The following is a 14068-nucleotide window of genomic DNA, read 5'->3' on the forward strand; positions in this document are numbered from 1 at the left end:
GTATATTCCCTGCCCAATCTGTCATACTGACTGGATGGTCCAATTATATTAATACACATTTACCTTGGCCAATAGCATTCTGCTCCTGGCATAATTAGGAATTCATTGGCTAATTGGACCCAAAGCCCTTCCTCTATCACTTAGCAACCTGCTTACGTACATCAGGCTGGTGTCAGACCATGAGAATTGATAAATAGTCACTTTCCCTATCTGGCTGGCCATACCTTTATCAGCAAAAGCTGAATATTTCCATTCATTGCAATTAGCACTTGAACACTTCTATTCATTGATAATCTCAGCAATTCTCCAGCTGCAAGGACTTTAATAATTCTGTATCCTATTGTTACCAGCGAATGCAGTCTGTCTGATTTCACTTTTTCCCATTACACCGTGGGGCAATTGTTTTTGACCAAAGCTCACAAATACCTTCAAAACTACATTTCAAAGTTATAATACTTGTTAAAATTCCATTATATATGTGGTTAATAAACGATACTTAAACTGGACTCTGGGGAGGTGCCAGCTGTTTGGAAAACAGCTAATGTAACGCCACTGTTTAAAAAAGGAGGTAGACAAAGGCAGGTAACTACAGGCCGGTTAGCTTAACATCCGTAGTTGGGAAAATGCTGGAATCTATCATTAAGGAAGAAATAGCAGGACACCTGGAAAAGAATGGTTCAATCAAGCAAACGCAGCATGGATTCATGAAGGGAAAGTCATGTTTGACTAATTTACTGGAATTTTTTGAGGATATAACGAGTGCGGTTGACAGAGGGGAACCGGTGGATGTGGTGTATTTAGATTTTCAGAAGGCATTCGATAAGGTGCCTCACAAAAGGTTGCTGCATAAGATAAAGGTACACGGAGTTGGGGGTAAAGTGTTAGCGTGGATTGAGGATTGGCTATCTAACAGAAAGCAGAGAGTCGGAATAAATGGGTGCTTTTCCGGTTGGCAATCAGTGACTAGTGGCGTGCCGCAGGGATCAGTGTTGGGGCCTCAACTATTTACCATATACATAGACGATCTGGAGGAGGGGACCGAGTGTAGGGTCACAAAGTTTGCGGATGACACAAAGATGAGTGGGAAAGCAAATTGCGTGGAGGACACAGAGTCTGCAGAGAGATTTGGATAGGCTAAGTGAGTGGGCAAGGATCTGGCAGATGGAGTATGACGTTGGTAAGTGTGAGGTTATCCACTTTGGAAGGAATAATAGTAAAATGGACTATTGTTTAAATGGTGAAAAATTACAACCTGGGGGTCCTTGTGCATGGATCACAAAAACTCAGTTTGCAGGTGCAGCAGGTAATCAAGAAGGCAAATGCAATGTTGACCTTTATCGCGAGAGGGATGGAGTATAAAAGCAGGGCGGTCATGCTACAACTGTACAGGGTACTGGTGAGGCCGCACCTAGAGTACTGTGTACAATTTTGGTCCCCTTATTTAAGAAAGGATATATTAGCTTTGGAGGGGGTACAGAGAAGATTCACCAGGTTGATTCCGGAGATGAGGGGGTTAGCTTATGAGGAGAGATTGAGTAGACTGGGCCTGTACTCATTGGAGTTTAGAAGGTTGAGGGGAGATCTTATAGAGACATATAAGATAATGAAGGGGCTAGGCAGGGTAGAAGCAGCGAGGTTATTTCCACTTAGAAAGGAAACAAGAACTAGGGGGCATAGCCTCAAAATACGGGGGAGTCAATTTAGAACAGAGTTGAGGAGGAACTTCTTCTCCCAGAGGATAGTGAATCTTTGGAATTCTCTGCCCAATGAAGCAGTAGAGGCTACCTCGTTAAATGTGTTTAAGTCACAGATAGATTTTTAACCATTAAGGGAATTAAGGGTTATGGGGAGTGGGCGGATAAGTGTAACTAAACCCACTATCAGATCAGCCATGATCTTATTGAATGGCGGAGCAGGCTTGAGGGTCTAGATGGCCTACTCCTGCTCCTATTTCTTATGTTCTTATGATACCTTCACATAATATATGTAGAAGGCACATTGTGATACCTTTGGTATGGTCCCTAACTAACCCCTTAAGCAGGGGTTTCAATATCCCTGCTACAATAAGATATTGGTCATGATGTGACGTTTGCTACCAAATAAACCTGTTGGACTTTAACCTGGTGTTGTTAGACTCCTTACAATAAGATATTGTCAGAACAGATTTTACTGTTGCCATTGTGCTTCCAAGTGATCAAAAGAGGTTTCAGGTTTGGGGGATGTTATTAAAGAAGCATGATATCTTTACTTTGTTTAACATTCTTAGTAAAGAAAGCCAAGAATCCCATATTTTTTTGAGCCTCAAAGTCAACCTTCAAAGATTAGTGCATGTGAACCCCCACATCTGTCTTCCTGCATCCCCTTTTAAAATTTAACCATTTAGTTTGTATAGCCTCTCCATTCTTCCTACTAAACTTCATGCTTCTCGTGTTAAATTTCACCACCTATTTCTGCCCATTTTACCAGATTGCCAGTGTCTTGATGTCTGTTCAAGTCCTCACTGTTTGCTATATTTCTGTGTATTCTATCATATGTAAACTTGAGTTCTACTCTGTTTACCCAAGTCCAAGCCATTAATGTGTATGTAAAAAAAAAAGTAACCTGAATTCTGAGCTCTGGGGGACATCACTGTATTCCACCCTCCAGACTGACTAACTTGCACTTCTAACAAAAATCGAATTATTTTGAGGCTGTTAATTTGCAGCCCATCACCTATGCCCAATAGATATGATAAGTCAAGATTTGAGTGGACAGCTTTTAATTAATTTTCAATGAGTGCTTTCCTTTCTGATTTTTCTCCAGGAAGTCGAGGCTCAATGAGGAGGAGAAGTGGAGAAAGAAGGAGGGTAGGTTTCTGAGCTGTGTGAAAGCACTCTGGTTTTACAGTTACAGCAGCTGAATGCAAAGGGCCTTTGTTACTGGTCTGGATTGTAGTGTGCAGCAGCTGAAAGAAGTGAGAAACATACTTGCTTCCCTGTCACTGTAGTTCCTGATTTGAAGTGTTGAGAACCATCACTTTGATGCTTTGAGTAGCTTCAGTAATTGAAACACCTTGTGTTTGTTTTGGACTGACCAATTAAAGTGTCATCTTTGGGACCAGGGTTTCCCAGGTCAAGCGCTGTGTGGCACAGTCTGTATTTGTTTGATTCTTTCCCCAAAAGTCAGTTTTTAAAAAAAATATCATTATGGTTTGTTTCTGATTTGACTTTTCAAAAGAAATGTTCTGTTATGAAGACTCGAAACTAATATCCCTTACAAATTGTATATTCATAAGAACCAGGAGCAGGAGTAGGCCATCTGGCCCGTCGATCCCGCTCCGCCATTCAATAATATCATGGCTGATCTTTTTGTGGACTCAGCTCCACCTACCCACCCGCTCATCATAACCCTTAATTCCTTTACTATTCAAATATCTATCTTTGCCGTAAAAACATTCAATGAGGTAGCTTCAACTGCTTCACTGGGCAGGGAATTCCACAGATTCACAACCCTTTGGGTGAAGAAGGTCCTCCTCAACTCAGTCCTAAATCTGCTCCCTCTTATTTTGAGGCCATGCCCCCTAGTTCTAGTTTCACATGCGAGTGGAAATAACCTCGCCGGTTCTATCTTATCTATTCCCTTCATAATTTTATATGTTTCGATAAGGTCCCCCTTCATTCTTCTAAATTCTAATGAGTATAGTCCCAGTCTCCTCATTCTCCGGAATCAACCTAGTGAATCTCCTCGGCACCTCCTCCAGTGCCAGTACATCCTTTCTCAAGTAAGGAGACCAAAATTGTACACTACTCCAGGTGTGACCTCACCAGCATCTTATGTAGCTGCAACATAACCTCGCTGTTTTTAAACTCCATCTCTCTAGCAATGAAGGACAAAATTCCATTTGCCTTCTTAATTACCTGCTGCATTTGCAAACCAACTCCCTGAGATTCCTGCACAAGGACACCCAGGTCCCTCTACACAGCAGAATGCTGCAATTCTTTACAATTTAAATAATAGTCCATTTTGCTGTTTTTCCTACCAAAATGGATGACCTCACATTTACCAACATTGTACTCATCTGCCAGATCTTTGCCCACTCACTTAGATTATCTATATCCCTTTGCAGACTTTCAGCGTCCTCTGCACACTTGCCCTGCCACTCATCTTAGTGTCATCTGTGAACTTTGACACACTGCACTTGGTCCCCAACTCCAAATCATCGATGAAAATTGTAAACAATTGCAGTCCCAACACTGAAAAACACCCATTTATCCACACTCTTTGCTTTCTGTTAGTTAACCAATCCTCTATCCATGCTAATACATTACCTGTAACGCCGTGCACCTTTATCTTATGCAGCAGCCTTTTGTGCGGCACCTTGTCGAATGTCTTCTGGAAATTCAAATACACCGCATCCACCAGTTCCCCACTGCCACCATGCTCATAATTTTCTCAAAGAATTCTACTAAATTAGTTAAACATGACTTGCCTTTCATGGACCCATGCTGTCTTCCCAGTGAAACAGTTTCTAAACAGATGTCTCACTATTTCTTCCTTGATGATAGATTCAAGCATTTTCCCCACTACAGAAGTTAAGCTAACCGGCCTGTAGTTACTCTCCTTTTGACTATCTCCTTTTTTAAACAGTGGCGTCACACTTGCTATTTCCAATCTACTGGAGCTGCTCCAGAGTCCAGCAGATTTTGGTAAATTGCCACAAGCATATTTGCTATTTCCCCAGCCGTCTCTTTTAGTACCCTGGGATGCATTGCATCAGGGCCAGGAGACTTGTCTAACTTTAACCCCATTTGCTTACCTAACACTGCTTCTTTAGTGATAACGGTCGTTTCTAGATCCTCATCTACCATAGCCGCCTTGTCATCAGTCTTTGGCATATTATTTGCGTCTTCCACTGTGAAGACCAACACAAAATGCCTGTTCAATATCTCGGCCATTTCCTCAATTCCCGTTATTAAATCCCCCTTCTCATCCTCTAAAGGATCAATGTTTACCTTAGCCTCTCCATTTTTATTTATATATTTGTAGGACCATTTGCTATCTGTTTTTATATTCTGAGCTAGTTTACTCTCATAATCTATCTTTTCTTTATAGCTTTCTTTGTGGCTTTCTGTTGACCTTTAAAGATTTCCCAATCCTCCACTCAGTTGTGGAGTGTTGGCACTTCCAGGGTTAGAGGTTAGGGCAGAATCTATGTCAATAGTATGTTGTTTAGTTGGACTCAAGAAGGAACAAACTTGCCTTCATATCGGAATGTAGGAAATAGTAGGCCGTTTGGCCCCTTCAGCCTGTTCTTCCATTCATCTAGATTATCACTCATCATCTCCCTTCGTGCCATTTTCCCACACTATCCCCATATCCCATGATATCTTCAACATGTAGGAATCTACCAATCTCTGCCTTGAATATGCTCAATGACTGAGCCTCCCAGCCCTCTGGGGTAGAGAATTCTATAGGTTACTTTTAATAGCAATTGATAGGACTGCAGGACAGGCATGTGCCTGTAAAGAGGAAGGATAGGAAAGGTAGGATTCGGGAGCCGTGGATAACCAGGGAAATTGTGGGTCTAATCAAAAAGAAAAAAGAGGCATACATGAGGTCCAGGCAGCTAAAAACAGATGGAGCACTGGAGGAATACAGAGAAAGTAGAAAAGAACTCAAACAGGGACTTAGAAGGGCAAAAAGGGGTCACGAAATGTCCTTGGCAGACAGGATTAAGGAGAATCCTAAGGCATTTTATACATACGTTAGGAACAAGAGGGTTGTTAGGGAAAGAATCGGACCTCTCAGGGACAAAGGAGGGGAATTATGCTTAGAACCAAAGGAAGTAGGTGAGATCCTAAACAAATACTTTGCATCAGTACTCACAAAGGAGAGGGACATGTTGACTGGGAGTTTCTCAGAGAGATGTGTTGACCCGTTAGAAAAAATCTCAATTACAAGGGAGGAAGTGTTAGGTTTTTTAGGAAACATTAAGACAGACAAATCCCCAGGGCCGGATGGCATCTATCCTAGACTCCTCAGGGAGGCGAGAGAGGCAATTGCTGGGCCTCTAACAGAAATCTTTGTCTCTTCGCTGGACACAGGTGAGGTCCCAGAGGATTGGAGGATAGCAAATGTGGTCCCGTTATTTAAGAAGGGTAGCAAGGATAACCCAAGTAATTATAGGCCGGTGAGCATGACGTCCGTGAAGATTCTTAGAGATAGGATATATGCGCATTTAGAACTGAATAACCTCATTAGCGATAGACAGCATGGTTTTGTACAAGGGAGGTCATGCCTCACAAATTTGGTTGAGTTTTTTGAGGAGGTGACAAAAACGATTGACAAGGGAAGAGCCGTGGATGTCGTCTATATGGATTTTAGTAAAGCGTTTGACAAGGTGTCTCATGGCAGGCTGGTGCAAAAGGTTAAATCTCACGGGATAAAAGGTGAGCTAGCTAGATGGGTGGAGAACTGGCTTAGCCATAGAAGACAGAGGGCAGCAGTGGAGGGGTCTTTTTCCAGTTGGAGGTCTGTGACTAGTGGTGTTCCGCAGGGCTCTGTACTGGGACCTCTGCTGTTTGTGATATATATAAATGATTTGGAGGAAGATGTAGCTGGCGTGATCAGTAAGTTTGCGGACGACACGAAGATTGCTGGAGTTGCGGATAGTGATGAACATTGTCAGAGAATACAGCAGGATATAGATAGGCTGGAACATTGGGCGGAGAAATGGCAGATGGAATTTAATCCAGATAAATGCGAAGTGATGCATTTCGGTAGATCTAATGTAAGGGGGAGCTATACAATAAATGGCAGAACCATCAAGAGTATAGACACACAGAGGGACCTGGGAGTACAAGTCCACAGATCCTTAAAGGTGGCAGCACAGGTGGAGAGGGTGGTCAAGAAGGCATATGGCATGCTTGCCTTTATTGGACGGGGCATAGAATATAAAAGTTGGCACATGATGTTGCAGCTGTATAGAACGATGGTTAGGCCACATTTGGAATACTGCATCCAGTTCTGGTCGCCACACTACCAGAAGGACGTGGAGGCTTTGGAGAGAGTACAGAGAAGGTTTACCAGGATGTTGCCTGGTATGGAGGGTCTTAGCTATGAGGAGAGATTGGGTAAACTGGGGTTGTTCTCCCTGGAAAGACGGAGGATGAAGGGCGACCTAATCGAGGTGTATAAAATTATGAAGGGCATAGATAGAGTGAACAGTGGGAAGCTTTTTCCCAGGTCAGAGGTGACGAACACAAGGGGTCACGGGTTCAAGGTGAGGGGGGGGCAAGGTTCAACACAGATGTCAGGGGGACGTATTTTACACAGAGGGTGGTGGGGGCCTGGAATGCACTGCCAAGCAAGGTGATTGAGGTGGACACGCTGGGATCGTTTAAGACTTATCTAGATAAACACATGAACAGACTGGGAATAGAGGGATACAAACGAATGGTCTAGTGGGCACATGAGCGGCGCAGGCTTGGAGGGCCGAAGGGCCTGTTCCTGTGCTGTATTGTTCTTTGTTCTTCTTTCTTTGTTCTTTGTTACCACTTTGAGTGAAGAAATTCCTCCTCACCTCAGTCCAAAATGGCCTATCTCTTGTTCTGAGATTGTGTCCCCTTGTTCTAGATTCCCCCCCTCCCCAAACAGGTCCAACATCCTTCCTGCATCAACCCAGCTGAGCCCTGTAAGAATTTTGTACATCACAATGAGATTACTCCTCTTTCTAAACTCCAGTGAGTATTGGCCCTTTCTCCTCACATGACAATGTTTTTGTGATTTGTCAACAAGGACACCCAAGTCCCTTTGAACATCAACACTTCCCAAACTCACCATTTAAGAAATACACTGCATTTCTGTTTTCCTACCAGAGTAGATAACTTCACATTTTTCTGCACTAAATTACATCTGCCATGTTCTTGCCCAGCTCCAGGGACCTGGGTTCGATTCCCGGCTTGGGTCACTGTCTGTGTGGAGTTTGCACATTCTCCTCATGTCTGCGTGGATTTCCTCTGGGTGCTCCGGTTTCCTCCCACAGTCCAAAGATGTGCTGGTTAGGTTGATTGGCCATGCTAAAATTGCCCCTTAGTGTCCTGGGATGCATAGATTAGCGGGTAAAATATGTAGGGATATGGGGGGTAGGGCCTGGGTGGGATTGTGGTCGGTGCAGACTCGATGGGCCAAATGGCCTCTTTCTGTACTGTAGGGTTTCTATGATTTCTATGACTTATTTAGTCTGTCCAAATCCCATTGATACCTGACCCAAGAAAGGGCAGGACTGGGTTATATGCACCATAGTTTGCAACTGTGGTGAAGTTCAAACCATGGTGTATGTGATCGACAAGAGCCCCGGTCTATGCTTCAGTGGCGGTCTCGCTGCCCTGACCAAGGCTGATGAGGTTACCAACTGGCTGAAGACATTCAAAATTGGCATCTAGCTGTTCATCAGCGCATACGATAATAGTAGTAACACCTGGGTACAAGATGTTCAGAAAAGATAGGAAAGGAGGAGGATGGTTCTGCGGTGTTGGCGAAGGAGGATGTCCCGGGGGTTCAAAGACAGAATCAATTTGGCTGGAGCTAAGGAACAGACAGTGTAGTTGCATTGTTTGGTGTAGCCTATAGACAGCCAACTAGTGAGAAGGATGCAGGGAAATTACAGAGCTGAAACATTATAGGGTAGTTATAAAGGGGGACTTTAATGATCCAAATGTAGACTGGGACAGTGGTAGTGTAAAGGCCGGAGAGTATAAAACGCTCCTAGATTGTGTTTAGGTAAATTTTCTACAGCAATATGTGTCCAGTCCAAAAAGAATGCATGTACTTTTGGACCTGATTCTTGGAAATTAGGTGGGAAGTCGATCAAGTGCGAGTGGGGGAGTATTTAGGAGACAGTGATCATTGTATCATGAAGCTCAGGGTGATGGTAGAGAAAGACAACAGGCAATCCAGAGTAAGAATAATGAACTGAGGGGAGAGCCAGCTTGAATGGGGCAGGAATGGAGCTGGGCTGATAGACCTGAACAAAAAGGTTGGCGGGCAAAAGTAGCTGAACAATGGGCTACCTTCAAAACAAATGTTTTGGGCACAATCCGGGTATATTCCCTTAAAAGGCAATGATAGGACAAACAAATCCAAAGCTCCCTGGATGAAAGAGAGAAATTAAGATGAGGAAGAAAAAGTGTGCTTATGGCAGGTGTCAGGTTGAGAAGCGAGAGGAATACAGAAGGTTCAGAGGGGGTTGGAGAAGCAAAGAGGGATTATGAGAAAAGGCTGGCAGCCAACATAAAGGGGAATCCCAAAATCTTCTATCGGCACATAAATAGTAAAAGGCTGGTAAAAGGAGGAATAGGGCTGTTTGGGACCTAAAAGGGAATTTATGCATGGAGGCAGGGGACATGGCTGAGGTATTAAATGAATGTTTTGCATTCGCCTTTACCAAGGAGGTAGATGGTACCCAGACCATGGCGACAGATAAGGAAACTCTGTCCCTAGAAGGGTTCATGTTGAAGAGGAGGAAATATTGAATCAACTGTACTGAAAGTTGACGAGGCAATGGGATTGGATTAAATGCATCCAAGGATGTTCAAGGAAGTGAAAATGGAAATTTCAGGGGCGCTGGCCACATTTTCCAGTCTTCTGTAGACTCGGGGGAGATGCCACGGAACTGGAGAATTGTAAATGATGCACTCTTGCCCAAAAAATGTTGTAAGGATAGTTCCAGCAATTATGCACCCATCAGTTTAAGCTCAATGGTGAGGAAGCTTTTAGGTATAGTTATTCAAGATAGATTTAATAATTAAATGGAAAAGTCCCTACTTTGTTAAACCGTGGGGTTACATTTTCCACCTTCAAGTCTGCAGGAGCAATTCCAGAAATTAGAATTTTGGAAGATAATCATCAATGTGTCTACAACTCCCCAAACCACCTCTTTCAGTACCCTGGGATGTAGTTCATTGGGTCCAAGGGATTTATCAATTAACAGTCCCATTAATTTCTCCAGTATGACCTTTTTACTAATACTAATTTATTTGAGACCCTCAATCTCGGTTCTTTCTTGGTTCCTCCACTTCTGCCTTCTTGATCCTCTTAATTGCCTCACTTACAGTCATACCCTCCTGTCCCTGACCGTGGAAAATAAGAGCAATCTTATATGAAGGGGTGTGACTGCCTGCTAGAACTCTGAGGTGTTGCAGTCTTTGCAGTTTGGTTTCCAGCTCACTAACTCTGAGCCAAAGTTCCTGCAGCAGTGGACAATTGCTACAACATATTTGCCTTGGATCACGCTGGCTTTTACAAGCTCCCACATCCTGCAGCCATCACACATCACATGCCCTATAATTATTTTACTGACAATTGTAAATTACTGATGAATTGAAGTTAATTTCTCTACTCTTCCCTGTATTTTTATTCTCATTCCAACAAATATTCTACTTGCCCTAATTGAAATTGCCTCGCTAAGTAGAAAATACCCTCCAGCCAATCGAATAAGTTTTACGATTAGTAAAGCATCAACTACTAATAAAACCTTCAATTATTAAAATTGTCCAAGTTTTGAAAGATAAATGAGTCAAATATTCACCAACCAGCCAGCTACCTCACTGGGTGTTTGACTATGGAGCCACAGACTGCACTGAACTGAATACCTGTCTTGATCTCCCCCCCCCCACTCGATCTCTTCTCAGCCTTTCATGACTGCAGTGCGTCCCAAAGCACTTTACAGTCAATTAAGTACTTCTTTGAAGTATAGCCACTGTTGTAATGTAGGAAATGTGCCAGTTTGCGCACAGCAAGGTCACACAAATAGCAGTAACGTGATTTGTTTTGGTGATATTGGTTGGGAGCTGAGCTCTCCTCCTATTCTTAGAGTACCAGGGGATCTTTTATAACCATCGAAGAGGGCTGGCTGATGGAGCTTTGATTTAATGTTTCACCTGAAGGATAGTGGGGATTATCTTTATCCGGATGTTTAGGATGACCAGCACATGATTGTTGAAGCAATAAAGGCTTTAAGTCACACTCTTCGTTCCCTGGTCTTAAATATTCAAGGTCAGTGGCTGGCTTGAAGTACAATAATTTAGTATTCCATTGGACAGCAAAGCTGATGGGAGTCATGGGATGTAGTCCACTTACTGACTCGAGATGGTGTGCACCAAGTTAGAAGATTACTTTTTGCATGTGCAAATTGTGTGCTACTCGTTTGACATGATCTGCATTGCAGAAGACTTTGATCACTTCTCAAATGTGGGGTTTAGCCTGCCAATGAAATCAGTCTTAGGCTGAAGTTAACCTTCAATTGCTTTAATTCTGTGAAAAACAGACAAGGTCCAGGAGTCGACATAGAAGATCTCGCAGCCGAGAAAGAGGAAGAGATTTTGTACCCTTTGACAAACTGATAGCACTGAGGAATCAAGAATGCCATTGGGACTCTGAGAGAGGCTTCTGGGAAGCGGAGAGACACAGGTCAGTTCAACTTGATCTTTGCTTCCTTGCTCTCAGTGAGAAAAAAGATGCAACTTTACATATCAATTAGAGACTAAGAATAGTCATGTAAGCAATTCAAAATAGGTAGCTGGAGTACTGAGAACTTCTTCAAAGTGCATCTCTCACCCTCCCAGTCCCTTCCCCTCCCTCGCTCATATATTGTACTAGGACAAAAGATCCATTCTACCCTGCATTTGTCACTCAAAAGCTGAAAATGCACACAGCCGAGGTAGCAATGTTCACTCATCAGTGTTTGCCAGAGTGGGGTTGAATTGCCTGAGGGGTTTCTCCTGTACAGCTTCTGTAACTTTGGATTTCTTAGAAAAACTTTGTACAATTGTGTTACACGCTTTTACCTGGGTTACTGCAGACCTTCTGTTGGAACTAAATCTTGTCTCCCACGAATATTCAGCCACTGTTACTTAATGCATCATTACTTAAAAGGGACAGTCACTTTGATCATCAAAAGGCGAAAACCATTAACCATTTGCATGAAAGTCAGTTTCAAAGTTATTGGTATTAGCATTTTAGCAGAAGCTATACCGTAAATTATTTTGTAAATTAACAGCTATGTTCATTCACCACTTTAAACTAACAGCTACGTTAACACCTCGTTCAGGCCAACTGAATGGAAAAATAAATATATAAGATGTAGCATCTCTAATGTCCTGTTGCTGTTTGTTTATTTAAATACTTCTAATCCAGTACAGATGGTTTGGGATTACAGTTTGCCCAGTCTTTGGTTTCTTCAGTAGTGATATCCAGTATTCTCAGTTGTTGCTTTTAAAATTTGGCATTTTTGCATCTGTCCTGGTGAGTGCAAGATGAGAAGCTTTGACATGTCCTTTCTGCAGCATGCATGGAGTGATTGTTACTTTGAGAGTTCAGTATTAACTTTGTTGTGTCGACCAGAGAGATGCTCTGCCAGCTACGATTTCGTTATTTCAACATGAACATTTTTTTCTTCAATGAAAGAATTCCAAGAACTCAAACATATCTGTAGTCCTCTCTCCGGCAACAACTTTCTAGACTTGCAGTTCCATCTTTCGTGCACCCGTTCTTTCATCCTAGGCAAAACATGGAGTTCTCCCACCTTGCAGTTTCATTCAGCTTATTATGAACTTTTTGCAAAACAAAGTCATATTCTCTTTCTTTACCTTACATCAACGGAACATAGACAACTAAAGTGAACATTTTAGAGACTTCTGCGGGTTCATTAAGTTCCATAGCAAAATCATTGTCATGTAGGCAATCAATACAGAGCAAAACCACATGTTCTGACATCAAATCAATCTTCGTTTGGCAGTGACATTTGATATCAGTATCTTTGCAATTGCTTGGTCTTCTGTTCTCTAAACATTTCCCTTTCAACTTCACATGACAATATCAACTCTTCAGCAATCATGTTTTTGTTTTAGCAAACACCACTACGGAGTGGTCAGATCTTGTCTCTCACGGATATTCAGCCACTCACTTAATGCGTCATTGCTTAAAAGGCACAGTTACTTTGATCATCAGAAGGTGAAAGCCATTAACCATTTGCAAGAAAGTCAATTCCAAATTTATTGGTGTTAGCATTTTAGCAGAGGCTATACCTCAAATTATGAGACAAGTTTTTTCACAGTACCACAATGGTTAGCACTGCTGCTTTACAGCACCAGGGACCCGGGTTCGATTCCCGGCTTGTCACTGTCTGTGTGGAATTTGCACGTTCTCCCCGTGTCTGCGTGAGTTTCCCCCGGGTGCTCTGGTTTCCTCCCACATTCTGAAAGACATGATGGTTAGATGAATTGACCCAAACAGGTGCAGGACTGTGGCGACTAGGGGAATTACACAATAACTTCATTGCGGTGTTAATGTAAGCCTTACTTGTGACTAACAAATAAACTTTTAAAACTTTTTTTTATCAGCAGTAGTTGTTGTGTATTTTATTGCTACTTCAATATCGACTAGTTCAAAAATGTGTTTGGACTTATGTTTCACAATGTCTTAAAATCTCTAATTTGGAGGATTTCAGAGATGAATTGGGAATAATTATGCATAAATTACACACTGCATTAGAGGTAGTTATGCAACAGTACAGACCTGTGGTATAACCATGTGAGTAACAATAATCTCTCCCTCAATGTCAACAAAACGAAGGAGATTGTCATCGACTTCAGGAAGCGTAAAGGAAAACATGCCCCTGTCTCAGGGGACAGAGTAGAAAGGTCGAGAGCTTTAAGTTTTTAGGTGTCCAGATCACCAACAACCTGTCCTGGTCCCCCCCATGCCGACACAATTAGTTAAGAAAGCCAACCAACGCTTCTACTTTCTCAGAAGATTAAGGAAATTTGGCATGTCAGCTACGTCTCTCACCAACTTTTACAGATGCACCATAGAAAGCATTCTTTCTGGTTGTATCACAGCTTGGTATGACTCCTGCTCTGCCCAATACCGCAAGGTACTACAAAAGGTTGTGAATGTAACCCAATCCATCACGCAAACCAGCCTCCCATCCATTGACTCTGTCTACACTTCCCGCTGCCTCGGCAAAGCAGCCAGCATAATTAAGGGCCCCACGCACCCTGGACATTCTCTCTTCCACCTTCTTCCATCG

General features: G+C 42.6%; 1 protein-coding gene across 3 annotated transcripts in view; it reads left to right on the forward strand.

Moving 5' to 3' along the window:
* The window catches only part of LOC144479405 (scaffold attachment factor B1-like), a 96554-nt gene that overhangs the window by 57903 nt on the left and 24583 nt on the right, over window positions 1–14068 (forward strand). For all 3 annotated transcript variants that reach the window (XM_078198035.1, XM_078198037.1, XM_078198038.1), the window contains 2 exons: window positions 2803–2846; window positions 11306–11448. In XM_078198035.1, coding sequence (XP_078054161.1) covers window positions 2803–2846; window positions 11306–11448 — 187 coding nt within the window. The remainder of the gene's footprint in view (window positions 1–2802; window positions 2847–11305; window positions 11449–14068) is intronic.

The sequence above is a fragment of the Mustelus asterias genome, chromosome 26, assembly GCF_964213995.1.
Source record: "Mustelus asterias chromosome 26, sMusAst1.hap1.1, whole genome shotgun sequence".
In the NCBI taxonomy this organism is placed as follows: domain Eukaryota; kingdom Metazoa; phylum Chordata; class Chondrichthyes; order Carcharhiniformes; family Triakidae; genus Mustelus; species Mustelus asterias.